Source organism: Fundulus heteroclitus, chromosome 21 (genome assembly GCF_011125445.2).
Source record: "Fundulus heteroclitus isolate FHET01 chromosome 21, MU-UCD_Fhet_4.1, whole genome shotgun sequence".
Classification (NCBI taxonomy): Eukaryota; Metazoa; Chordata; class Actinopteri; order Cyprinodontiformes; family Fundulidae; genus Fundulus; species Fundulus heteroclitus.
The window spans coordinates 24,855,618-24,883,583 of NC_046381.1; the positions used below are offsets into that span (position 1 = coordinate 24,855,618).

Below are 27,966 nucleotides of genomic sequence, written 5' to 3' on the forward strand. Positions count from 1 at the left end.
GCCTAATAGATTGGAAATGAGGCGGAGTTGACTGGATTCATTCTTCCAGTTGAATGCGCTCTCGGCGCAGGGAATACAAATTCTGGCGGGGATAAGTTGTTTGGCACAACACCTGTACTATTCTGGCGCAGCAGGTCTTGGTGATATCACTGTAAATTGGGCAAAGGTCTGGACTATTTCTGCCCTGCGATGGACTGGCGACCTGTCCAGTTTATACAACGCCTCTCGCCCATTGACAGCTGGAGATAGGGACCGGCACCTTGCGAACGCAGGGATAAGCGTGTTAGAAAATGGATGATGGACGGATGTTCTGGGCTATTTATTTTTTCTTGCCATCAAGATCACTGCCAGCTGGCGCCACAAAATGCTATTATTGGGCTTTCTTCGTCTGGAAACAGATGCATACAAACATCTTACGGGCGCAGCCATGATGACGTAGTAAACTCGCTCAGCTGACAATACAGCGATTTGATTGGCTGAACAGCAAAAATCGAATCACGTGGCCTCTTGGACCGGAGCGCCACAGTTTAGATTTTTTATCGGCTATAACTTATTAATGTGCAAGTGAAAACGTGGGAACATTGGTGTTTTGAGATCACTGCTATGTGTAGCAACTTTTCCCGGTGGAAGAAAGTTGCCCCCTGACAGTTCATACGAAACTTCTTAAGGAAGCGTCCTACAGATTCTGGCCCACGGACTATATGGATCTTTTCTGGGAAGTTATTTTTGTAAAAGTAATTATTATTTTTGCTTCAGACTAAGTAAAGGTATAACTGTTCTTACACATACAGTATAACCTTGTAATCAAAATAGAACTGCTGTTCCCTGTTTTCCCTGAAATTCCTGTTGCATAAATAAAGATATCATTTCTGTTCTTGTTTTTTTTTTTATCTGCCAGTATCTGCTTTTCCCCAGTAGTTTTAAATAAATGAATACATTTATACCTTCCTGTAATCCTACATGACTACACAATACAAAGCAATTATTATTCAACTCAAAATGTTAACTGTACTGTTATTAGTCTGTGTCTATGCACATTAGATCATTAGTAACATTAAAAATCACACAATAAAACAAAATATATTAATAGGTGTTTACTTAAGTCTTTCTGATAGTTTTCTACAGGCAGCTTTACTACAACCGTAGAATAAAATCCTGAATGATGGCTTTTCGTTTCAGTGTGCCACCCCAAAAGTTTAAGTGGCTCCTTCTGGCCACCCCTATGAAAGCTTATTTTCTGGAGGCGCCACTGGAGCTACTGTGGGATGGTTTCTGCCAAAGCACATTGAGCTGTTACAACTGCCCTGTCAAAGACCAGCCTACAAATTAATTGAAATCCAAGATTTTCCCCAGCCACTCTCAATAAAACCTTCCCAAGACCTTTAGCTGCAGTAGCATTCAAAGGCTGCACTACAAAGCATTGGCCCTTCACATCCAATACTTATGATGGTCTATCTTGTAAAATATCAAGAAATTACATTAAAGGTTTTGGTAATGTGGAAAAATTCAAGGGCCAAGAGCCCTATTGAAAGACATCATTTCATCACACTGAAAGAAAAATTAGCATCCATTAAAACAAGAAAACACATATTTACAGTAACTGCAGCTCCAAGTCATTCTAAGCTTTAGTGGTCTCAGTTTTTTCCTCTTGCTTTATCTGCATTATGATTAAATATTGCTCAACAAATTCCAATACATGGATATCACGTGATCTTCTTCATCTAAGTTTATTTTGAGACCACATTATTTTTGTTCGTTTTTCCTGATAATGCTTGTTAATGGGGGAATGCGTCTGACAGACAGAAGGTGGATGCAGACTAGACTGATGGCGGAAGAGAAAGTCCGAGAACAGGGGCAGGAGGACGGCAGAGCCTGGGGGCGGTGCGATGAGTGAAAAGGCTGGAGATCAGGAACTTGTTTGCTCCTAATCCAGCAAGCGCAGCATCACACACTAACGCCATCTGTCACCATTCATGCTGAGGAGGGAGGGAGGGACGGGTACCGATGTGGGTTTTTGTCACACTGGACCGGTCAGGAGGCTGAGCTCCCTTCCACAGCCTTGGCTCTTTATTCCAGCCGCGCCTGTCTTTATAGCTGGGGTGGGTGGGACTGATTCTACTAAGCGGATCTAAGCTCTCAGGTTGCTCCGTTCGCTCAGCGAGGAGCTGGAAAAATGCGGAGGAGGGAGCGACACGGTGATGCTCTGACCGCGGTCCCTACCCTCCACTCCACGGGCACAAGGGGAGGCTTGCAGCGGGACACCGAGGGAGCCAGCTCAGAGGCTGGCTGCTGAAAAGCAGCGATCCGGACAAACTGTCACTTGGAAGCTGTCAGGACTGAAAAAATACAGCCGAACACGTTGGCTCGGGTAAGCTCTATTCTAGCTCCGCCTGTCAGTACCTGCATTATGATCCCAGCCTGCAGCCTGCCTAATCTCACTGTAGCATCCTTTCACTGAGCATCTTCCACATTCTGACTTTGTTCTCACATCTAAACAAAAACAACACATTCATCAATCGTTTTTCATTTAAAACCGAATGGATCGAAGGTGACTTTAACTGACTTTATGTGGTTTTCCAGAATGAGAACTAAAGTGCCTTTAGATCACCAACCCATTTTATTATTTAGAGATGTTCATAGAAGTTCTTTTTCCTAAAGCTTTGCTTCTCCTGTAGTCATCAAAAGTAAAAGTATGGCAACAATAAACCCCAAAATCTTTTTTCAAATTGTCATTCAATTCAATTATATATAGCGCATGCACAATATGAAAGTTATGTGATGGAGAATTAAAGCTGCTTTCACCACACTTCACTGTTCAACACAAAAAGGGGAGTATGTGTGTGTGTGTGTGTGTGTGTGTGTGGGGGGGGGGGGGGGGGGGCGGTTGCATTGAAATGACATGGCAGCTAAAAATTTGTAAAAAAATAAATAAAAAAGCCAGAAACGAAAAAGTAACGCAATAGTTACTTTTACTGGTAACTAGTTACTTTTATAGTTGAGTAACTCAGTTAGTAACTCAGTTACTTTTTGGGAGAAGTAACTAGTAACTATAACTAATTACTTTTTCAAAGTAACTTGCCCAACACTGAACAGCACAGCGTCATAAACCCGGTTATAGTAATTATTATCATATTATTATCATATTATTGCCCATTTGGAACTAATCAATCCACTTTTTGTGTGTTGAACTGTTTTTTCTGTTACTTTTTAGTTTTCTTAAAGGGAATTCTGTATGTTGTTTTCAGAAAAATGAATGACCCAATTGAAGTAAATAATGGACATAAATATCGAAAATGCATCACATAATTTATATAGGAAAGTACAAGAAGATGAATACTATTTGTTTTTAAACGGTGGCACAATTCTTAGCACTGTTGCCCTGTAAGGAGGTCCTGGGTTTGAATCCTGGCCTGACTTTCTTGCATGTTCTCCCCTGCTCTGTATCAGGCTCTCTAAAGCTCCCAGGTAGGACTTGTGCTTTGGTTCCCCTGATGAACTGGTGACCTGTCCAAGGTGTACCCTGCCTCCAATGACCACTGGAGACAGGAACTAGATAGACTGTCAATGACGGTCTGTCATTGGCGGTATTACTACTGTCAGATCTGAGCTGCAATTTCTATAGCAAGTGGAGAACAACTATGGGGTAAGAGCGCTTCCATAATAAACTTGTACATAAAAGGATAGTTGTGTCCATATTAGTCAGAAGTTGTGCATAACAAACATTTGTAAACTCATAATAATTTAAATCACATTCAAAAGATACAACATACAGTTGCCCGTGTAGCGATCGCCACCTCCCCTCCGCCGCTATTTAAGTAGAACAATGACTAGTGCAGAATTAAGTTGTATATACCGGAGATGAAGTGTAGACTGCAAATTCTGTTGTAGTATGATGGCTCCCCCAGTCCATTGGGAGTGTCTGCCTGCGCTCTTTTCATTGAAAATATCCATTTCTTTCTTCGTCCTTCCTCCTTCGGTAAACGACAGAAACGTACATCCGACGATTTGGAATGCCTCTCTATGCAACCGGGAGCACAAGTCGTAGGCATTGCTTAGATTCCAAAAATAAACGAACTAAAAGTACGCTCTAAATCACCCGTTTTGTCATGTAGTAGACGAGAACAGTACTGCTTTTTGCCTACCCGCGGGACCCGGATGTAGCGCTGACGTCACGCGTGAACTACCCTATACAAATTCACAACAGTGGTCTGACGTCACGGTTTCCAAGGCTGGTTAATGGAGCACAGAGTGCGAAGATAGGAGCCGTGCATGCGTTCTTCAGACTCACCATCTCTGAATGCACCGTGGTCGCAGCTTCATTCCAGACAGCGCAGAGTGTCTGATCCATACTCCATTCTGGAAGGTGGCGGTAATGCACCTATAAGTTGTTTGCCAACCGCCATTAAAAAAAGAGAAGAAGAAGAAGAAGGCAGCGCAGAGATCACAGTGGTAAGTTAAACATTCCCTCTTCTGCTGTTGTTGTTCTTCAAAAGTACGTTTTCAGATCGTTTGAGGCGAGAACATTATACTTTTAAGCTTCCCTATTTACAGAGTTGGTGCGTAATTTAAAAAAAGAGTCTGATTTATTAGTTTTGTGTTTATCAGGCTGACGCGTGCTGCTTTATTAACTCAATAATTGCTGGAATAAATTGTAAATGTCTCCCAAGGATGACAGCAGCATATAAAATGGGGCTGGACGATAATTTAATAACAATATATATCAATCGAAAGACGTGTGGCACAATAAGGGGGAAAAAGGGTCGATAAAAGTTATTATAGAGACTGTTTTCCTTCCTTCCTCTTAGTTGATGCTGCAGTCACTGCTTCCTCTCAACCAATCGTAATCGCGGACCCAGGCACGCCGTCACAAAGCCCCGCCCTCTCAAACCACAACACAGAGCACGTGAATATGTCGCAGCAAGGAGCGGTGGGGGAAATTGTCCCAAAACGGGGTTTTACTAGTTTGCCAGTCTGACAGAAATAAACTACAGTGATTTGTAAAACTTGCAAGGAACCGGTAAAAACAAAGTCTGGTAACGCAACCAACTTGTTTCATCACGTAAGCCGCTCACACCCGCAGCAGCGTGAGCCGTTTTAGCCCTGCGCGACTCCGCGTCATCTTCTTAGGAATCTTCTGGAAGTTCTTCCAAAACAAAGCAGGTATAGCAGCTAAACTGGGCTCCCTTCTTTGTGTTAAAATGACAAAGCGTCCTGGCGGCGTAAGGACATCACGCATGCAGTAACATGCTTTATAGTGATGGACATGAAAAACCTGGCTTCAAAGAATTATTCCCCACTCTTGATCCGCGATACAAAGTTCCGGGCTGCAAGTTTTTCTCTAACAGCGCTCCCTAACAGCGCCGGTCACTTTAGTTTATTCTTTGTCAGTATTTAATAACATCACCCAGGTCTCTTAAGTTGAGTCATTTTTCATAAAAAAAAAAAATCAGTTATGGTTAAAAATGTTGGTTAAATAGGAATTTAATAGTGATTGTTTGTGTGTGATATATTAAAAGTAAGTCATTTATCAATATTATAAGAGCCAGGTTTTAAATCTTTTTATTATCTATCGATCAATATACATTATTTTATCAATATGCTTTTTTCTATATCGTCCAGCCCTAATATAAAATCTATAAATAAATAAATTCTATAAATGTTTTTCCTATCTAAGTGAGTTTCCTCTGAGTGAGGACACGAAGAATTGAGAGAAGAAAGAGGGAAAGAAAACAATAGTAACAATATTTGAAAAAAATACAGATTTATTTTAGACAAATGTTTTAACTTTGGAACAGAATGAAGGTGTAACATATTCAACAAATTAAGTTACTATCGTGGTTTAAAACAAAGAAATAACTTCTATTAACATCTTATACAAATAGACAACACCTACAAACTTACAATTAAAAATAGTTGGAATGGAAATTAATTTACTGATTATTTTATGTATTTTTACAGGTAGTGAAAAAAAATTAAATGAAGCAGCATGTGAACATGACTACTACAACTGATTTACGTTAGGTCGCATGTAGTCATGTTCACTTAAACATGCAGCCAGCTGGAGCAGCTTCCTGTCTTCAACCGCCGGATGGTCATCCTCTAGATCAACCTCCTCGTCCTCCACATCAAGGTCCCCTGCCTTTATACAAATATTGTGGAGGATGCAGCAGGCGGCGATTACTTTTGAGGAAAACGTCAGGCGGACCTTCAGCGCCCTTAAGAAGGTGGAACGCCACCGTGTCTTCAGACCACCAAAGGCACGCCCAATGATGTTTCTCGCCTTGGCATGGTGCCTGTTGTAGCGTGCCTCCACTTGACCTGTACCAAATATAAAATTAACTTGTAATTTAGGTAATATGCTGATATGTCTTAATCTTCTATCCAATTGATATAATCTATGTATCAATTGTGTGTCATTGTAAGCTCTATTTAAGGACAAGAAGGTAAGAGATCTTACTGGCAAGCTGTTTCCCTATAGCAGGGGCCTGCAACCTTTACAGTCTAAAGAGCCATTTTGCCTATAGTCCACTGGAATTAAACTAACTCAGAGCTGCAAATGTTGCTTAGCCTTTTGAAAAAAGACAAGTTCTAATTTTTGATAAAGATCTACTGTAGGAAATGTGTTTTCATTGTTAAAGAAACGCCCTTTTATGTCTATTTTGAGGTTTAAACAAAGAAGATAGGCGGGATGTTATTTCTGGCTAATGATGTAAAAAAAAAATAGTTTCCAACATAATGAAGAAACATTGATTTAAAATTAAATATTACTGACACTTTTAGCATCATTCAGTTGTGAAAATTAAACACAATTATTCCAAGAAAAAAAACTGCCAAAACACGCATTTATTATCATTACTACTTTTAAATGCCATAATAAAAACATAATTTATAGCCAAAGTTATTAAGGGCCACTGTGGACGGTCCAAAGAGCCACTTGCGGCTCCAGAGCCACAGGTTGCAGAACCCTGCCCTATAGGATGCACTGCAGGCCAGCCAGTGGCCATCCATGGACCTTCTGATGGGCAGCAGCTGAAGGAGGAGGACGATGGTTGCCCTGTTTAGCCTGACGGCTGGTTTCAGGTCCCCTTCATTAAAAAATATTTGGAGGATCGGCACAGAAGTGTTTATCCTCACATATTTTGTTTCTGTTTCTTCCTGTAAATAAAACATGCCAAATGTTACCATAATTGTTTTTTCAATTCTCACCTTTTCACACCATAAAACTATATGTGGTTAACATGCAGATTATTATAGTTCTCAAGAAAGAAAAGGTAAAATGTATAGTAGTAAATGTAACAAATGGCTTCCCTTCTCTGGTGTTTCTACCATTTAACTGAAATAATTAACTGAACTAACTGCACATAATTTATAGATTAATCACTGTAAAGATGGGCAGACAGAAAAAAACTTTTCCTTAATGAACAATGCTGTGAAGGTTAGTAAGTGCAACAAAGTAGCTTAACCCTACTCCCTTTACTGTTACTAATATATAAAAATGATGTGTTCATTTTAATTCTGTACAGAAATAGTCACAATTTCAACGTGATCACATGTTTATTACCATCCTCAATGTTGTTGTTTTTTAAAGATAAAAGTAAGAAATAGGCTGTCAATCTTAAAAAACCTACCAGTTGGCACAGACGCTCAACGTCGGACTTTTTATTAAAATTAATTACGCACTAACTCTGTGAACAGGCCACATAGGGAAGCTTAAAAGTATAATGTTCTCGATTCAAACGATCTGAAAACGTACTTTTTAAGAACAACAGCAGCAGAAAAGGGAGTGTTTAACTTACCACTGTGAGCTCTGCGCTGTCTGGAATCAAGCTGCAACCGTGGTGCATTCAGAGACGGTCAGTCTGAAGAACGCATGCGCGGCTCCTATCTTCGCACTCTGTGCTCCATTAACCAGCCTTGGAAACCGTGACGTCAGACCACTGTTGTGAATTTGTATTCTCAAAGAAAAAATCCGTATTCTCAAGCAGCCGCTGCTGTTTGTGTTCATAAAGAGTAAAACACAAATTTAAACTTGAAATTTGTATTTATTAGTTATTGAAGTTGTAACTTTAAACTGTATGTTGTATCTTTTGAATGTGATTTAAATTATTATGAGTTTACAAATGTTTGTTATGCACAACTTCTGACTAATATGGATACAACTATCCTTTTATGTGCAAGTTTATTATGGAAGCGCTCTTACCCAATAAACAACACCACTAACTCACCAGTCGTGTGTTTGTTTTGCTTAAATGTTGCATTTTAAATCAAGATAAACTAGGTTTTGTGTTTATGATTATAAACAAATACAATAATGGGCCATTAGTTATATCAACTAACTGTCTTACAACTGCTGCCCACCAGCTGCTGGAAGTAAAATCCTTTTTGTTGAGAATATCAGCTGTTTAGGTTTAATGTTTTCCTTTTTTTTAATTGCCAAGAATGACCTGTTAAAGAACTGACACCCAGCAATGAAAACTGTCCCCTCCTACAGCGTCGCCGAGGATTAGTGGGCCTGCCGAGCCGCCGTAGCCATGGGAGAGAACATGTCAAAGCGGCTGAAGCTGCTGTCGGCTACAGAGGCAGAGATGGAGGAGCGCTCTTTCCCCAACCACTACCCGGACTGGGAGCAGGGAGGGCCCGCCTCGAATGCCGGAGCTGAGCGGGATCCTGACGAGCCGCTGGACGCTGAAGGAAAGGTCACGTGACACCATGTTTCTACATGTTTGATGCTTTTTCTGCCGGCTAACGGTAGCTGCTGCTAGCGTGGTTGCCAGGGTCTCATTTGTAAAACGTTGCGTAGAATCCTTACTAAAAGTGTACGTACGCCAAGAAAAAGAAAACGATGTACGCCAAAATAACTAAATAAATAAAAAAGGTTCTTTGTGATGTTTAACGGTGGTTGGCAAAACACTTAAATGTGCATTACCGCCACCTACTGTATGAAATGTGGAAATGGCTTTATTCTATCTAATAGATTTATTTGCTATACTGTTTTACACTGATAATAATAGTTATCTTATTCTCGCTCTAATATTTTAATTACTATTTAGTCTAATACTATTCCCTTTCCTAAATGTTTGTTTACTTTCTTATTTAATACATATACCACTATTATCCCTTTTTATCTATCAATTAATTTTTTTCTATCATTATATTCTCTATGCATTAGCTATTAAACATTCTTTTGAATAATTAACATCTGGTTTAAATACCAGACGTTCCTGGTCTTCCAACTTTCTCCAACCTCTTAACAATCTTTTCCCAAGTTACTTCTTGAAGTCCAAAAAAACTTTTCAGCTCCTCTTGCAATAATTCCTATTTTTTTCTGTCTTATGCTTGGTTTGATCAGTGCAGTTGATGGCATAACGGGTGAATGTGAATAAAATGGGTTTCTCCAGTGTTGGAGTGAAGTTTTCTTCTGTTTCCACTTTACTTGCTTTTCTACCTGATTTATTTATCATGTCATTTGTCCTTGAACGCTCCTCATTGCTTTTAGGCAGCTTATATTTTTGGTTGTTTTTAATTTGTTGTGTTTCCAGTGCTTTTTCCTCACATCCTCCATAGTTAACTTTGTGCTGGCCTCCACAGTTGCAACCCCTTTCTTCTTCCTCTTCCTTGCACTCCTCCATTCTGTGTTCTTCACCACATTTTGAGCACCTTTCCTCTGCAAACTGCCGCCACATTTGCATAGCGCTGACACCTGTAGCATTTGAGTGGAGGCAGAATGAAAGGCCTGACTGGGAAGCTCATATATCCTATTTTAAGTCTTTCTGGCAAAGCTTGCTCTGAAAACTGTATGAGAAGTGACATGCTTGACACTTTTTCCTTGTATGTTTTTATAGTATCTCTGTATATTGTTAACCTTGCCTCCATCCATGTTAATTTTTAACTATCTAGAGCCTCATTAGTTGGTATTCCTGTAATCACTCCTTTAACTGTTTTGTTCTCTCCTCTGACTTTTCTCTATATCACTTTTTCCCCTGTGCCCAACATGTAATGGCTCGGTTTTTTTAAACCTCGGTTTTATAAATTATCAACAAGTTTCCATCTCTCAACACTTTCACTATTTCAACTTCTCCTGCCTTATTTTTTTATTTCTCTGGGAATCATAATGGGGCTCATGTGACCCTGTTCTTCTTCTTATTATTATTACTATTGTTGTTATTATTATTGTTGTTATTATTATTATTATTATTATTATTATTTTTGAGCTCTTCCCTCACAGCCTTCCAAAGAACAACTCTTTCTTCATCTGAGCTACTTTCCTATAAGTCCTGTTTACGTCCCTGTCAAACCACCTCCTACCCTTTTTTCTTTTCTTTTCTTCTCGACCACTACCTCTTCCTTTCCCATACAAAACGGTTTTCCATTTTTCCTCCTCCTCCTCATCTACCTGAGTTGTCTTTCTGTTCCATTCACATACCCCAGGCAAGGTCTTTCCACAAGTTGGTCCTTTCGGTGAAATTTATGAATTAACTCTGCACAGCCTCTCCAACTGAGCAGTTGCAGCTCCCAACAGCTGGTCTGACCCACCACCTTCCTCCTCATCCACAATTTCCCTTTACAGATCACAGCTGTACTTGAACATTTGCATGTCAGGTTCCGCCTCATGTTCTGCCCTCACACCCAAATTCAACCATTAATACACAACGTAAGGCACTTTATGAACACTAGTGTGTATTAAAAATGGGTCAGCTGATCCTTTTTCTTTCATGGTGAAGTGGCAACTGCGGTGAAAAAGTAAAGAAACAGTGAAAAAAAATCACAGAGAGGAGTTTATTAAATGTGAAAATCAGAGGTAAAAGCAAAGATGGTGTCCACATTAAAAGAACTTGTTAAAAAGTAAACTTCATTGCCGTTTTAAGAGCTGGATGACTGCTTTACTCTGTGTGGAAATACCCCTGAGTCTGTGCGTTCAGATCAACATTCAGAGAGGAAAGGATGAGAGAGTCCCCCCCCCCCCATAACAAAACAAACAAAAACACAGCAAAAAGCAATTTGAAACTGACAGGATGTTCAGCCAAGCGCTGCATTGTGAGCTCACGCTTTCTCTGCACTCTGGGGTTTGGATCCAGAAACTGGGGTGTTGTTGCCACTTTCCCATGTACACTCACCGGCCACTTTATTAGGTACACCTGTCCAACTGCTCGTTAACACTTAATTTCTAAGCAGCCAATCACATGGCGGCAACTCAGTGCATTTAGGCATGTAGACATGGTCAAGAGAATCTCCTGCAGTTCAAACCAAACATCAGTATGGGGAAGAAAGGTGATTTGAGTGACTTTGAACGTGGTATGATTGTTGGTGCCAGAAGGGCTGGTCTGAGTATTTCAGAAACTGCTAATCTACTGGGATTTTCACGCACAACCATCTCTAGGGTTTACAGAGAATGGTCCGAAAAAGAAAAAACATCCAGTGAGCGGCAGTTCTGTGGGCAGAAATGCCTTGTTGATGCCAGAGGTCAGAGGAGAATGGCCAGACTGGTTCGAGCTGATAGAAGGGCAACAGTGACTCAAATAACCACCCGTTACAACCAAGGTGGGCAGAAGAGCATCTCTGAACGCACAGTACGTCAAACTTTGAGGCAGATGGGCTACAGCAGCAGAAGACCACATCGGGTGCCACTCCTTTCAGCTAAGAACAGGAAACTGAGGCTACAATTTGCACAAGCTCATCGAAATTGGACAATAGAAGATTGGAAAAACGTTGCCTGGTCTGATGAGTCTCGATTTCTGCTGCGACAGTCGGATGGTAGGGTCAGAATTTGGCGTCTACAACATGAAAGCATGGATCCATCCTGCCTTGTATCAACGGGTCAGGCTGGTGTTGGTGGTGTCATGGTGTGGGGAATATTTTCTTGGCACTCTTTGGGCCCCTTGGTACCAAATGAGCATCGTTGCAACGCCACAGCCTACCTGAGTATTGTTGCTGACCATGTCCATCCCTTTATGACCACAATGTACCCAACTTCTGATGGCTACTTTCAGCAGGATAATGCGCCATGTCATAAAGCTGGAATCATCTCAGACTGGTTTCTTGAACATGACAATGAGTTCGCTGTACTCAAATGGCCTCCACAGTCACCAGATCTCAATCCAATAGAGCATCTTTGGGATGTGGTGGAATGGGAGATTCGCATCATGGATGTGCAGCCGACAAATCTGCGGCAACTGTGTGATGCCATAATATCAATATGGACCAAACTCCCTGAGGAATGCTTCCAGCACCTTGTTGAATCTATGCCACGAAGAATTGAGGCAGTTCTGAAGGCAAAAGGGGGTCCAACCCGTTACTAGCATGGGGTACCTAATAAAGTGGCCGGTGAGTGTATGTTGTAGAAGAATGCAATGCATACAGTCTAAAGAGGCTCATTAGCCAGTCATCATCATTGATCAGAAAATCTTTGGGCTCTGACACCACGTTCCCTAACGCTCCCTTTTGCAGGTCCTCCAGCAGTGCCAACGCTCCACGCAGCATTACGCAGGAGTGTATTTGAATGCAATTACAGTAATTGCAAGATAAATCTTGTTACAATTTATCTATTAATCTCACCCTGGTGATCACCGGGGAGAGCAATGGGATAGTAGAAAACCCAGATGAAATGAGCATAGTTTTTTTTCAGATTGCAGACAGCTTAGTTTCCCCAGTCTCCAAAATGAGCGTACGCCTGGGTCAGATTTGCCATGAGGACCGCACATGTTCCCGTCAAGTTTTTTATTTTTATTGATCCCAACTTTTTCGTGGAGAGTGATGTACCCAAGTTTCAGGCCCCATTTTGTGCGTAAGCAAGCTTTATTAAATGAGACCGCAGGTGATGACGAGCTGGTCTGCTTTGGTTCTGTCTGTCTACAAAAGAAAGCTGCTCATTCAGGAAAAGGTGCTGAATGTTCAGCTGGCTGTATTGCAGCCATTTTCTACCCTTTTTCCCAGTAAATCATTAGTTCCAAAAACCTCTTTCACCATTTTTTCATCTTTCAACTTTAGATTCCATACTGGCTCCCAAAGAACCAATAAACATTTTTTTGGAGTTAAATGACGTCACATTTTGAATCCATGATGCCCACATCATGCCCACAGCTTGCCCACAGCTTCAACTCTGCTGAGAAGGCTGTCCGCAAGGTTCTGGGGGTGTTTAAAGGATTTTGCACCATTCTTCTACAGGAGCATTTGCAAGGTGATCACACTGATGTTGGAAAAGAAGGCCTCCACTTTAATTTATCCCAGATGTGTTCTGGGATGTTCTTCCACAGCAAACCTGCTGATCCATGTCTTTATGGAAACTGTCATGTTGGACTGTCTCCACACAGTTGGAAGCATGAAGGGGTTCAAAATGTCTTCATAAGAATCGACTTTAAAGTAAAAGTACTTTTAAGTCGACCTCCTGTATCAGCAATACAGGGAAAGTTTTGCTTCGGTAATCTTCGGTCCAGCAAAGAGTTATCGAGCACGTGCCGTGGGGGGGTAATCCCAACGGAGTATAACAGCTGTGTTCCTTCTCGGACTGGCAGAACGCCAAGAAGAAGGATGATTGCCGTGCGCGGCTGTGTTTTATAGTTATCACCATAGCAACCTTATCTCGATCGGCGGCCGTTTGGCGGTGTTGCATGATGGGAGTTAGTGGCCATTTTGACCACATTGCCTCATTTTCCCATGCAGTTTGTCACGTCTGAACGGGCATTACAGTGATAATGTCCTTAAATCTTAAATCTGCCACAATTCAAGAGTGTTGCACCTCTCTCAAGGACTTCTAACCATTTTTGGCTTACGGTAAATCTCTTTTTTTGTGACTATTTTTCTAATAAATGTAAGCTGCCTAGTAGTATCAATAATAGTAATAATGCACACCTTAATTCACCTCTATCATTACATAAATATACATCACCTGGTAAGCTTAAATCTAATAAGCATTGATGTAGATTCATTGTTTTATTGAAAATGTGCATAAAATAAGAATATAGCCAAAATGCTCACTGGTCTAGTAACTGTGCACAAGGTTTACTCATTCTAATCATTCCACCTTGGGGACAAACTGGTGCGAATAACGCGATGAAAGCCTGAACGTAGTGAAACTCATGGCCATTTTTAACTCCTGACTGAAGTTGTAGTTCATGGTTGCTAGCAGTTTTTCCTTTATTCTGTTCAGGTTCATGCAGCATTTCAGAAGAAGGTCCAGAGTAAGATCAAAGATCTTCTCCAGCAGATGGAAGAGGGACTGAAGACCGCCGACCCTCATGACTTCACCACTTACACCGGCTGGACAGGTCTGTTCTAGAAGGATTTTCTTATATCAAAGTAATACCAGTGCTGACCCAGGCTCGGTGCCGTTGCTGACCCAGAACTGGTATATTTGAATGCTCCATATGGAGGATTCTTCAAATTGGGATGCCCTTTGTGGCGAAGCTGTGATGTAATCGGTGTTCAGATGCTGAAGGATGCAGTCGCCTGGTCGACAAAGCCGTTGATTCAGACCCAGCAGGAAGAAATTAAAGGAGGGACATTCTGTTTTAACAGGGACACACACTATTTCAGCCAACATTATATTTGCTTCAGGCTGAACAGTGGCTCTGCAGAGCATGTGACCACTCCTACAGTGCTGACGAAAAAAATTATATCAGTAAAATCCCAAAATCTAAAAAACAAAAAAGAAGTGTAGTCTGAATTTCCAGTTTGGATGGGTTTTCACCTAACTGGGCTTCTTTTTAACACATTGAGCCAGCTTTTCACAACATTTGGCAGGTGTCTAGAACAAATTAATAAGAAACTTATATCAAAATAGTTGTCATTGTGTAGAAAAAGGAAAAGAAATCTACATTTTAAGAAAATGCTGAATCCTTGCACTCATTTTAATTTATTTTGAAAGATGTGGAATGTGTTGAGCCTGCCATCATCAATGATTAATAGTAACTGTCACTGTGAAATAGTATTTGTTAATGTTAATTGTAAACACCCGAAATGGGGTTGAGTTCTACTGGTCAGCTCAAGGTTGCTATGGTTGCCTGATTGCATATTTTGTTTATTGTGTAATGTGGATCCCCATTAGTCTTTACCATAGAAAAGACTGCTCTTTTTGAGGTCCACCAGTACATCCATACTAAATTACATACCATAAAATACATTTTTGAATTCAGAAACATTTGTATGTACAACATATATTATAAAACATACAGTTCAACATTACAAAGTACACATTGGACTATAAAAGCATTAGTCCTGGGCAAAGGAGGTATAAAATGTCTCTGTGAAGCTTGTCTTGTTTTGAATACATGTCAGGTACTGGTGGCTAAAAGCTGAGTAAACAGACTTGCAGGTTTTTGAGATGTCAAAAACATTCTTTAAAAATAACGTAAGACTACATGAAAGTCTTTCCTTCACTCTAAACCACGACAGTCTCTCATGCATCACACTTACCCTGGTCCTAAATGGGCAGCCCAGTGCAAGGCGAGCCACTCTGTTCCGGATTAACTTTTTTTGATGCACTTGACCAGATAATGGAGCAATAGTCAAGCTGTGAAAGAACCAGAGACTGTAAAGCTAGTTTAGTTGTTATGGTAGTTATGGTGGGAAGCCTGCATGTGTAATGTTTTCTCTCTACTTTAGTCCAGTTGTGCGCTAATGGTGTGGTCTTTATTCAATTCATAATACATTTTATTTATATAGCACTAATTCACAACACGTCATCTCAAGGCACTTTACAAAGTCAAATTCAATCTGAAAAACTCACACAGAAAGAAAAGGCAATTAGAAGAATTTTATTGATACAATATTTTAAGAGTTTGCCGCTCAGACCTCGGCAGGAAAAATTCACGCTGAATTATACTTCAATATGCATAAGCAGGCATATGAGAATAGGGATATTTCCCCCTAAAAATTGCCGAGGTCGAGGCCGGTGCGTCTGTATGGTCGAAAGACAATGAGACTTGGATTAAAACTAAAAACAGAGACAAGTAGGATGAGCTATAGAGGAAACGTGCTGTGAAGGCGAAGAGCTGCGAAGGCTTACCAAAACAGGGCCGGTTGCAGCGAAGGCCTACCAAAACAGGGCCGGTTGCCGTGAAGGCCTACCAAAGTTGAGTGAGATGAATGGGGAGATGAGGTGAGGTGTATGGTAAGGTGCATGAATAGAGATGGTCAGTCTCAGGATGATACTTGGAACTGAAAGGCTTGCAAAGGGGAACGTCTGAATCGAAATACGACATTAGTGCAATGGTTTTTGCGCTTGCCAAAAAGCAGGCCGAGAGATGATTTGGAGTTGCTGTTTAAGGTGAACACTGGATGATGATTGGGCTTCGAGGAGGTGTGGCTCGAAGCGATTGCTCCATTGGAGGCAAACAAGCCTCTGATTGAATGGAAGTAAGCAAGAGTTCTTCGGTTGTATTTCTGCCTTTCGCATCATTCAAACTAAAGACTCACAAAGAGAGAAAAGCGATTAGAAGAATTTATTGATACAATAGTTTAAACTTTGGCGCTCGGACCTCGGCAGGAACATAAACAGTGATTTATACTTAACCGTAGATAAGCAGATGTATGAGAATAGGGAAATTTTCCCCCCCAAAAATGCCGAGGTCCAGGCCAGAGCATCAGCAAGTTCAGAAGGCAGAGAGAAGGAGAAGGATGAGTAATGAAGGAGAAAAGATGTGAAAGCTTAGCAAAGAGGGCCATTGCCGCAAAGGCTAACCAAAATTTAAACAAGATGAATGGAAAGATGAGGTGAAGTTAATGGAGAGGTGGAAGGTGAGGTGAATGGTCAGTTTCGGGCTGATGCACGTGATGAATGAATAATCATGGCAGGGAGCAAGGCGGGAAGCATGCAGGGGACATGGGAGGGAACACACAGGGAGCATGGCCGGAAATATGGCAGGGAACCACAGGGAGCATGGCAGGGAACACACAGGGAGCATGTTATAGAATATGCAGGGAGCATGGCAGAGAACGCAGGGAGCATGGCAGAGAACGCAGGGAGCATGGCAGAGAACGCAGGGAGCATGGTAGACAGTGGCGGCTGGCCAGTAGGGGGCGCTCGGGCGCCGCCCCCTTTAAATCGTTTAGATAATAAATGATTTCTGAACTGCAAAGTACTTAAAAATGTATTTATTCATACTGTGTGTCCAATAGACATGTTAGAACTTATTAAAATAGTAAATACATAATTCTATTTAATTGCTCACATTGTGCACACTTCCTTTCCTATGTGCAGGGCGCCGGTCTAATGGGAGTGAATGTAGGCGCAGCAACTTGGGCAAGCACGCGATCTGAGGCTGACTTTTAATTGGTTATCTAGGGTTTTTGCACAGGGCGCATAGCTCTGAGTCCCGGACACACCCATTCTGTTGTGTCATTACTGGTAGAGTGTCAGTACTGGCTAATTTTTTTAAAAACATTGTGTGATTGGACAATCCCCAATTCGACTCAGCGCAGCTGCAGTTCGTTAGGTTGATTCACGGTTACGTTTGCAAAGTGGAGTAGTTTTAAAATGAGAGAAAATTCTGTTTTGTCTTTACAAAAAATGCTTTTACAAAGCGTTCACTTGAAGAAAAAAAACAGGATAAAGGAGCTTGGACCGTCCGTCCGTCCGTCTTCTTCCGCTTATCCGGGGTCGGGTCGCGGGGGTAGCAGCTTCAGTAGGGAGGCCCAGACGTCCCTCTCCCCAGCCACTTGGGCCAGCTCCTCAGGAGGAATCCCAAGGCGTTCCCAGGCCAGCCGGGAGACATAGTCCCTCCAGCGTGTCCTGGGTCTTCCCCTGGGTCTCCTCCCGGTGGGACGTGCCCGGAACACCCCTCCAGGGAGGCGTCCAGGACGCATCCTGACCAGATGCCCGAGCCACCTCAACTGGCTCCTCTCGACGTGGAGGAGCAGCAGCTCTACTCTGAGTCCTCCCCGGATGACTGAGCTCCTCACCCTATCTCTAAGGGAGAGCCCAGACACACTACGGAGAAAACTCATTTCAGCCGCTTGTATCCGGGATCTCGTTCTTTCGGTCACGACCCAAAGCTCGTGACCATAGATGAGGGTAGGAACGTAGATCGACCGGTAAATCGAGAGCTTCGCCTTTTGGCTCAGCTCTCTCTTCACCACAACGGATCGGTACAGCGCCCGCTTCACAGCAGACGCTGCACCAATCCGCCTGTCGATCTCCCGCTCCATCTTCCCCTCATTCGTGAACAAGACCCCAAGATACTTGAACTCCTCCACTAGGGGCAGCACATTCTCCCCAACCCGGAGAAGGCACTCTACCCTTTTCCGGTTCAAGACCATGGTCTCGGATTTGGAGGCACTGATTTTCATCCCGGCCGCTTCACACTCGGCTGCGAACCGCTCCAGTGAGAGCTGTAGATCATGCCCTGATGAGGCCAATAGGACCACGTCATCCGCGAATAGCAGAGACGCAATCCTAAGGCCACCAAAACGGATCCCCTCAACACCTTGGCTGCGCCTAGAAATTCTGTCCATAAAAGTTATGAACAGAATCGGTGACAAAGGGCAACCTTGGCGGAGTCCAACTCTCACCGGAAACGAGTCCGACTTACTGCCGGCAATGCGGACCAGACTCTGACACCGGTCGTACAGAGACCTGACAGCCCTTATTAAAGGGTCCAGTACTCCATACTCCCGGAGTACCCCCCACAGGATCCCCCGGGGGACACGGTCGAATGCCTTCTCCAGATCCACAAAGCATGGACCGGATCGTCTTAATTTACAAATTCAGCAGCAGGCAAGTGATCTCTCCCACTCCATGGTTGTAAAAAGCAGTGTAGGTAGTAGTCAGCCAGTGAAGAAGCGTTGGATACTCAGTGTAGAAAACCATGAAAGGATTGCTGCAGAGGTGAGTTGTTGTGGAAAATCACTGTTACACTGGTTTATAGTAATGTTATTTAATATATTAGGAAGATGTGCTTTGTAGTTAGAAATACCTTTAGTTGTGTCTATGCTGTGTAGGTATGTTGATATAATGTTTGTCAGCAAGATATTTTATTATTTAAGTTATACTGAAGTTTATGGGTAATGGGGAATAAAACATTTGGTTACTGAATTTTGTATAATCTTGTCCCACAAAAATGCTGTAACACATTTCATAAAACAGCCTTAAAAAATGGCAGCAAATGTTATTAAAATCAGGAAAACAATCTAGAAGAAGTCTTTTCAGAAACTGTCACGCTCTTGAAGATCCTCATCACCACACCCATGACCACAGCAGAAGCTGAAAGGTGCTTTTCAACTCTGAAAAGAATCAAGACTTTTCTGAGAAACTCAATGACTCAGGACAGGCTGAATGCATTGGCCATGTTGTCAATGGAGAAAAGACTAGTCACAGAGATGACTGACTTTAACAAGAATATAATTGAGAAATTTGCTGGGCAGAAGGAAAGGAGGGCGAAACTCATGTTCAAATAGTGCTATTTTTTAAGATTTGTTTTGTTTGTTTTTCATTTGTTTGTTTGTGTGCGCCCCCCTCAGTTTTTTTAGTACCAGCCGCCACTGATAGAGAATGCAGGGAGCATGGCAGAGAACGCAGGGAGCATGGCAGAGAACGCAGGGAACACACTGGGAGCATGGCAGAGAACGCAGGGAGTATGGCAGAGAACGCAGGGAACACACTGGGAGCATGGCAGAGAACGCAGGGAGCATGGCAGAGAACGCAGGGACCATGGCAGAGAACGCAGGGAGCATGGCAGAGAACGCAGGGAACACACAGGGAGCATGGCAGGGAACGCAAGGAACACACAGGGAGCATGGCAGAGAACGCAGGGAGCATGGCAGAACGCAGGGGGTATGGCAGAGAACGCAGGGAACACACTGGGAGCATGGCAGGGAACACACTGAGAGTATGGCAGAGAACGCAGGGGGTATGGCAGAGAACGCAGGGGGTATGGCAGAGAACGCAGGGGGTATGGCAGAGAACGCAGGGGGTATGGCAGAGAACGCAGGGGGTATGGCAGAGAACGCAGGGGGTATGGCAGAGAACGCAGGGGGTATGGCAGAGAACGCAGGGGGTATGGCAGAGAACGCAGGGGGTATGGCAGAGAACGCAGGGAACACACTGGGAGCATGGCAGAGAATGCAGGGGGTATGGCAGAGAACGCAAGGAACACACTGGGAGCATGGCAGAGAACGCAGGGAGCATGGCAGAGAACGCAGGGAGCATGGCAGAGAACGCAGGGAGCATTGGAGAGAACGCACAGGGAGCATGGCAGAGAACGCAGGGGGCATGGCAGAGAACGCCGGGGGCATGGCAGAGAACGCCGGGGGTATGGCAGAGAACGCCGGGGGTATGGCAGAGAACGCCGGGGGTATGGCAGAGAACGCCGGGGGTATGGCACAGAACGCAGGGGGTATGGCACAGAACGCAGGGGGTATGGCACAGAACGCAGGAAACACACACAGGGAGCATGGCAGAGAACGCAGGGAGCATGGCAGAGAACGCAGGGAGTATGACAGAGAACGCAGGGAACACACAGGGAACATGGCAGGGCAGGCCGCATGGCAGGGCAAGCCGCATGGCGGGAAATATGGCAGGGAGCATGGCAGAGAACGCAGGGAACATGGCAGAGCGGGCCGCATGGCAGTGCAGAGGGCATGGCATGGCAGGGCAGAGGCATTGCAGGCTGCATAGAAGGGAAAATAGCAAGGAGCATAGAAGGAAACATGCCAAGGAGCATAGAAGGAAACATGGCAGAGGGCATGTCAGGGCAGGCTGCATGGCAGAGGGCATGGCAGGGAGTATGGCAGGGAAGGCTGCATGGCGGGAAATATGGCAGGGAACACACAGGGAGCATGCAGGAAGCATAGAAGGGAACATTGCAGGAAGCATGGCAAGGAGTATGCGGGGAACGAACATGGCATATGACATGACAAAGGAGAGGACAATGGACAGGATGCCTTGTCAACAGAACCAATGACAAGACGATTGACAGGATGAATGACAGAAGTTGCCTATAGGTGATGCACATGAATGAATGAATAAATGAATGACCATGAAAGAATGAACAGGATGATAGGACAACTGCATGGCGGGACGCCTGGATGACAGGATAAATGACAGAGGATGCTTAGGGATGATGCACATAAATGAATAAGTGACCAAGAAGGAATGAACAGGACAGGACGCGGGCTTAATGAGACTTGAATGAGATTTGAATCCACCACCAGTATTCGCAGTTAGATTACCTTGAAGATGAGCATTAGGCGGCTAAGATGAATGAAAAGTCAGAGCAGATATGTGAGGCATGCTGATGATAACCATCGCCCAGCGATTGGGCTCCACGAGCGTCTGCTGTTGCCAGTGTTGTAGTCAAGTCACTATGCCTCGAGTCCGAGTCCAGGTTCGAGTCACCAGTGTTCAAGTCCGAGTCAAGTCCAAGTCATTAAAAAAAAAATCCGAGTCGAGTCCGAGTCGAGTCCACTACTCATCCGAGTCAAGTCCAAGTCGAGTCACTTATTGATCCAAGTTCGTTGTAGGAACATGCCGTGACGTGTGATGTATGACATGAATCAGTAACAGTCCATTGCACTAATAACTCTTTCGCTGTAGTTACCCTGGTTTTACTCGGTAAAACGACTGCTTTTTCCAAGTCTAAGACGTCTCCTAACCATGGTTTTTAAATATTGTTGTTATGGAACGTGCAACAGCGACTCGAGGTATGCTGATAGGCCGCATATGAAGGATGTTAAAGCCGCAAGCGGCGTCGATCGGCCCTCGCAGCCAAGCGCACTACGGCCTATTGGCCACCACCGCGGTGCCGGCCGGCGGGCGGGGTTCGCACACCGCCGCGGCTCCGGGCGGCCGGCGGGGTTCGCACACCGCCGCGGTGCCGGCCGGCGGGCTGGGTTCGCGCACCGCCGGCCGGCCGCCACCGCAGATGCTGTCATGCATTTTCCTCGTCCGTCCACCGGGCGATTCCCACAAATGCGTTCGGCAGCGTTCCCCCATGACTCACAACAAATCTGGAGCAGATCGGTCGATGCAGCGAGGAGATACAGCCGTTGGATAATGATAATGCATTTTGCCACCGGACCGGACTAAATTGTTCGGCGGGCCGGAAAATTTATACCGATTCCTGGACGGTGACTACAAACAGAAAAAAAAATGGCAGATGAACGCCGAGCAGGAGAAAAACAACGACTTACCTTTCTATCAACTCGGCCCGTTTCCCAGTCTTTCTAAGACCTCGACACTCAATCCATCGTTTGAGCTGAACGTTGGTATGTTGTTCCACAGTTCTACCAGTAAACTGGGCGCCTGGACATCCTTTTGTGAAAGTTTAACAGCTGTAAAGTCGGTCATATCCTTGTATCTGTTGCATGTGTAATGGCTGGTTGCTACTTGCGCTCTCACACTGTTTGCCCAACCTTAGCGGCAAGGGGCGTTGCTCATGAGATGGTGACGTCACGTGCGCGGTACGACATTTAGATATTAAAATCATACACCAAATAATATTCTAATGACATATTAAAATTATAGCCTAATGATATAAAAAAAGTCGAGTCTTTTTCTCAATCTCCGAGTCAGAATGATCTGAATGTAGGAGTCCGAGTCCAAGTTCGAGTCATCAGTGCTCAAGTCCAAGTCAAGTCACGAGTCTTTAAATTTAGCTAATGACTCGGACTCGAGTTCGAGTCTCGGACTCGAGTACTACAACACTGGCTGTTGCGCAGCTCACATCCTGAATGCTGAAATAACTCTAGATGAAAGGCCACAAGATTAATGATTTCTTTGACAATTTCACAAATCTGCAAACCAACTGTTTTTAGAATCCCCCAAAACTTACGGATGCACATCCGTAAAATTAAACGTATCTACAGACAAAAGACATCATTATAGAAAGTATATTTCAAATCCGGACGAGAAGCATGCCAGACCAGAAGGAAAGTTCAGAACAGCAACTCTTAACCAGAGTATCCTGTTCAAGGAGGGAAGGGAATGGAATTAGTGAGCTCAAGCTGCCTGGAAATAAAAACGTGACTCTTGAAATGATGCACCTGCGAGATTGAGGTGACCGAGCGAGGAGAGCAGCTGACGCTCAGAAATAACTGATATGAGAATTAAACTGATATCTCGAGAATTCAAGAGCTTGTCTGCAGGCAAAAAGCCATCCTGGAACTAGGTTGAGATCAATACGTAGAATTCAATTGCAGGCTGACAGGTTTGGTTTGAGAAAAACAACTGGGAATAGTGAAAAGAATATCTATAAGAAGAAAACAACCAGAAAATGAAGGACCATTAAACACGGGTAACACTTCTTAAAACATAATCGATAATGTTTGCTTGGCTCATAAATGCGTAGAATGCCAAACGCATACCAAATGCTGTTATGAATCGATTAGCTTATTTAGCTTATTCCATGTTGTTTGGATAAATTTAATAATTTAATTCAGATTCTGCACTGCATCCTGCTAACTGATGATCTCATTGCTTAGTAGCTTTAGTTAGCCTCACGCCTGCAGAGAGGATCCGTAATTGAAAATGGTATCAACCAGACAACAGCACCTTCAGTGATGCTCTCAGGATATTCATCTTGAATGAATTCTTGAACCTAAAAGAAGAAATAAACAATCCCTAAATACATGAGCAAGTTGCTGTTAAAGATCGCCCAATACTCAAACCATCCCCACAGAAGTGGCCTGGTCAGCATGAATGAGAAGTCTGAACCCAATACAGACCAGTCCAAGCGATGCCAAATTGCACCAGAGTTGCAGCGGTTTAATAACGATTGGTATCAATTGCTGAATTTAAAATGCACTTCATACTCCAACCAGTAGGTGGCAGCAATGCCACCATAAGCCCGCTGGCTACCGGCAACACCAGAAGAAGAAGAAAACGAAAACAAACAGTAAAATGAAATACGTTCGCCTGAATAGAGGACGAACATGGGTGAATACATATTACCTGAGCTGGCTCCGAACACATTAGCGAGTGAATGAGAGAGTAGATCTGGCTGAAAAGTTGCGGCCGGGACGAGCGGCAAGGTGGTGCCGCAAAGCCGATCAAAACCAGAGAAGGTCCCGGATGAGACGGCGGATCCGCGAACCAAGAGCCAGCCCCACGGGATCAGTTTGAGAAAGACCCCGGCGCGCTATGAAGCGAAGCTGACCGGAACTTAGGCAGAGTTGGGACGTGTCTGCGTCGCTTGCGAGTTCATTGCGCCAGGAATCGGAGCTGACGAAAACAGAGGTTGGAAAGGAAGATGTGCGGCCAGACGTATTCCTATGGCAGGAGGATTTCAGGATAAGTTATTGTCTCTTGAATCCGGTCATCAGAGTCCAAACCAGACACGCGCAGCCATCGCTTGCTCGCTGAGGAGAAGGCCGAGACAAGGATGTGGAGTTCTTTTAAGATGAACCCAGGATGCTGATTGGCTTTGAGGAGCAGTTCAAAGCTGATTGGCTTGCGTCGGAGGCAGATGAGTCTCTGACTGATGGAGGTAGGCAATAGAGTTTCTTCAGTCTGAATTTTCGCTTAAGCTCCATTTCAATTATATCATCCAGACCGATTAGTCAAAAAGTAATCCTGTGCTGTCTGATCATTTTACCAGTCGGGTCTTGTGTCTAATCTATGCTGCTTTTAACTGGAGTTCAAGAGAGGTTGAGATTTGGGCGTGTTTTACATTGTGTCTAGGCTGGAAACTTTCTGTCAGATGTGGCGACACTGATTGTAGTGCTGTGTCCGTTCAACTTACTTAAAAGTGAAGCGTAAATTCTCGCTGGGCTTGGGCTCTTGTTTGCTGGGGTTTGGGTGGTTCCTAGCCCTGGTCTCAGATTCTTTTAAGCGCCCAGGAATGAAGTGCATCACCTCCTGGGTCGTGCCTGGGAGTGTAGTGTGTGTGTTCCAGTGACGTGCGGTAGGGTTCATAGCTGGTGAGGCAATGACGTCATCAGAGTCAGATTTACAAATATATACACTCTACAGAGTAGACTCATTGCAAAGTGCTGAAGGAGACTGGCAAAGCCAAATCAATTCACCAAGAGACATGGAAAAAATATTGATTCTTTGATGAAAAATTACTAAATTATTTGTCATTTGATGGGTAACAGTTTATGAGTTATGATGGATTTCTGCATTTGTAACTCATTCAAAAACTAAAACACACATTACGCACATTTCATTTGAAAAACAAACCATGAATAATTAGCGCTGTCTTACCTCTACTTATAAATTAAGTCCTCTTTCAGCACAGAAATATCAGTCACTTTCCGGTAAAGGTTCTCTTTATCTTCTTCAGTTTTAAAACTCACTGCCAGGGAGGAAAAGCCTTCCTTGATCAGTCCTGTTCCGGCTGTATGTTTAGAGTATTTTTAGTGCTTTACTTGTTTAGCATAACTACATCCATAACTTGCTGTCACTCGACAGTTTTGGGATCACGAGCGGTGCCCCTTGAGCTCCCCCTAGAGGCCAAGGAACTGCCGGCAACACCTACAACCAGTTCTTTGCCGTTTATGCCCAGCAGCATACGAAAACATGTTACCTGCACACAGTTTGATGACCAAAAAACAATTCGTAATCCACATACATTAAGTTATGGAAAATCAGTTCATAACTGTTTGAACAATTGGAATTATGATTTAGAGACAGGAAGATGCATTCACAGAATGGAAGCCAGCGCTTGCTGCGGCCTCACTGGCTTCGCTATCAAGCGCCACCAAGGATTTGCATGAAAAATAGGGAAAAGTCTGCGATTTTAATAAGAGAATATGATTAGAAATGAGGAAATTAGATAAAAAATAACTTTTTTACAATTGACTGAGCGAAGCACAATTTAAATTATGTTATCATTGTCGTATTATTAAAAAGAGTGCGCTGAGTCAAACTGTGTCATCGTTCTTGATTTATTCCCAGATCAACAAACTTCCAGCTAGGCCTCCTGATAGCAATCAGTGTCACCTGGAATACCTGAGTCTGACGCTCTTTTATGATGTCATCACAGGTGGCCATTTGTAGTTTCTAACCATGTGTAACATTAACACCACATCTCCCCTCTCTAGAATCAATGGGTGGACTACCATTGATTCAACAGACCTTAGAGGATTATTCTGCCTCTATAGCTGGAAGGTCTGTTTCTACCTAGAGCTAGAAAAACAATATAAACAGAAATACATATTTAATCATTCTTGAACTTTTAGCATAATATTTACAGAAATTATTTTACTTCCTTTAGCTACAAGTTCAGTCTATCTAGTTTCACAACCCGTCTCCCAAACCTGGTTCTAGGAGTAGGTGAAAGTTCAGGAATGCTCTGCTGTAGAGGTTCTTCAGAACTCGGTTGAATTTGTTCTGCAGCAACATCCCCTTCCGGTACATCTGGCTCTGTCGAAGGTTCCATGGCAACCAGATGACGACGATTTCATCTAATGGATCCATGGGGTCCTTCCACAATGTATGAGCGTGGAGTAGAATAGCTGGTAAAAACTGCTCCACTTGTACCTTGGTCTTTAATCCACACACCTTGTCCTGGAATAAGTTTGCTAAGAACTCTTGCTCTGTGTCGCGAATCATATCTCTGTGCACCTCTCATTCTTCTCTCCTTTTCTTTTTGAGCAACAATCTTACTGTTTGGAAGAACTGGCCTCAACAAAGATGGAAGTGTTGGCACCGTTGTGCGAAGTCTTCTTCCCATAAGGAGCTCTGCTGGACTGTACCCATTCCAAAGTGGTGTTGCTCTGTAGGCGAGTAAGGCGAGATATGGATCAGCTGCCTTCTTCAACAAGTTCTTTATTGTTTTAACAGCATGTTCAGCTTCCCCGTTACTTTGTGGATATCTTGGGCTACTTGTAATATGGCGAAATCCATATAACTTTGCAAATGTAGCAAAAGCAGCACAGGAAAACTGAGGACCATTATCTGTGATCATTACTTCTGGAATGCCGTGACGTGCAAACACAGATTTCAGGTGAGGAATCACATCTGATGATCTTGTGGGAGTTAGTTGAGCGATTTCCACAAATCTTGATGCATAATCCACAACCAGAATATAATTTTTCCCTTGCAAAGTAAACAGATCAGCCCCAAGTTTTTGCCATGGTCTGTCTGGATACTGTGATGGCATCAGTGGCTCAGTGTGATTTTCTCTCTCCTTGTTGCAGGTGTGGCATTTTAGAACCAGTTCTTTTAGCTGCTGGCTCAGTCCAGGCCACCACACTGACTGTTGCGCTCGTTCTCGACATTTCTCTACTCCCTGATGTCCCTCATGTAATCTCATGAGCACATAATTTCTCATCGTTGAAGGAATAACAAGTCTTTCTCCTTTTAACAAAAGACCATCATTCACTGTAATAAATGCCTTTTCAGCCCAATACAGTCTGAGTGCTGGTTCACTGTTAAAGTGTGTAGGCCATCCTTCCTCACACAGCTGCATCACCCGGGCACATATGCTGTCCCTTTTTAGCTCCTCTCTCAGCTCTTAAAGGTAGCCAGTGCTTGCAGGCAAGTTTTGTATCACACTATCCACTTAAATATTTGAGTCTTCTGCCAACTTTTTTTCAGTTTTTGTTAAGTTTTCTGTCATGGGGCTACGTGACAGTGTGTCAGCTGTCCACAGATGTTTTCCTGGCACATATGAGATGGAATAGGAATATCTCATAAGACGCATTCTAAAGCGCTGAATACGTGGTGGAAGAGCATCTAACATCTGGGAACTCAACAGACTCAGAAGTGGTTTATGATTAGTCTCCATTTGGAAATGTTTGCCAATGAGATAATTACTGAACCTTTCACAAGCCCAGGTAAGACTCAAAGCTTCTTTTTCCACTTGTGCGTATCTCTGCTCAGTCTGTGTTAGAGATCGTGACACATATGCGCAGGTCTCCATTCCTGACCCCATTTTTGAAGCAGCACGCTCCCCAGACCATTAGCTGACGCATCTGCTGAAACTTTACATTCCCGGTTAGTGTCATACATGGCTAACACTGGCGGGGATGAAAGCATCTCTTTCAGTTCTTTAAATGCTCTGGCCTGACCAACTCCCCATATCCAACAGT

General features: G+C 43.4%; 1 protein-coding gene across 3 annotated transcripts in view; it reads left to right on the forward strand.

The window, feature by feature from the left end:
• Positions 1-1,973: 1,973 nt before the first annotated feature.
• Positions 1,974-27,966, forward strand: part of lancl2 (LanC lantibiotic synthetase component C-like 2 (bacterial)) — a 65,193-nt gene continuing 39,200 nt past the window's right edge. The window contains exons 1-4 of one of the 3 annotated variants that reach the window (XM_036125437.1): positions 1,975-2,368; positions 3,448-3,465; positions 8,492-8,696; positions 14,144-14,261. In XM_036125437.1, coding sequence (XP_035981330.1) covers positions 8,532-8,696; positions 14,144-14,261 — 283 coding nt within the window. In that variant the 5' untranslated portion in view covers positions 1,975-2,368; positions 3,448-3,465; positions 8,492-8,531. Of the gene's footprint in view, positions 2,369-3,447; positions 3,466-8,491; positions 8,697-14,143; positions 14,262-27,966 lie in introns of all 3 variants that reach the window. The other 2 variants (XM_036125438.1, XM_012857096.3) reach the window with 2 other exon arrangements.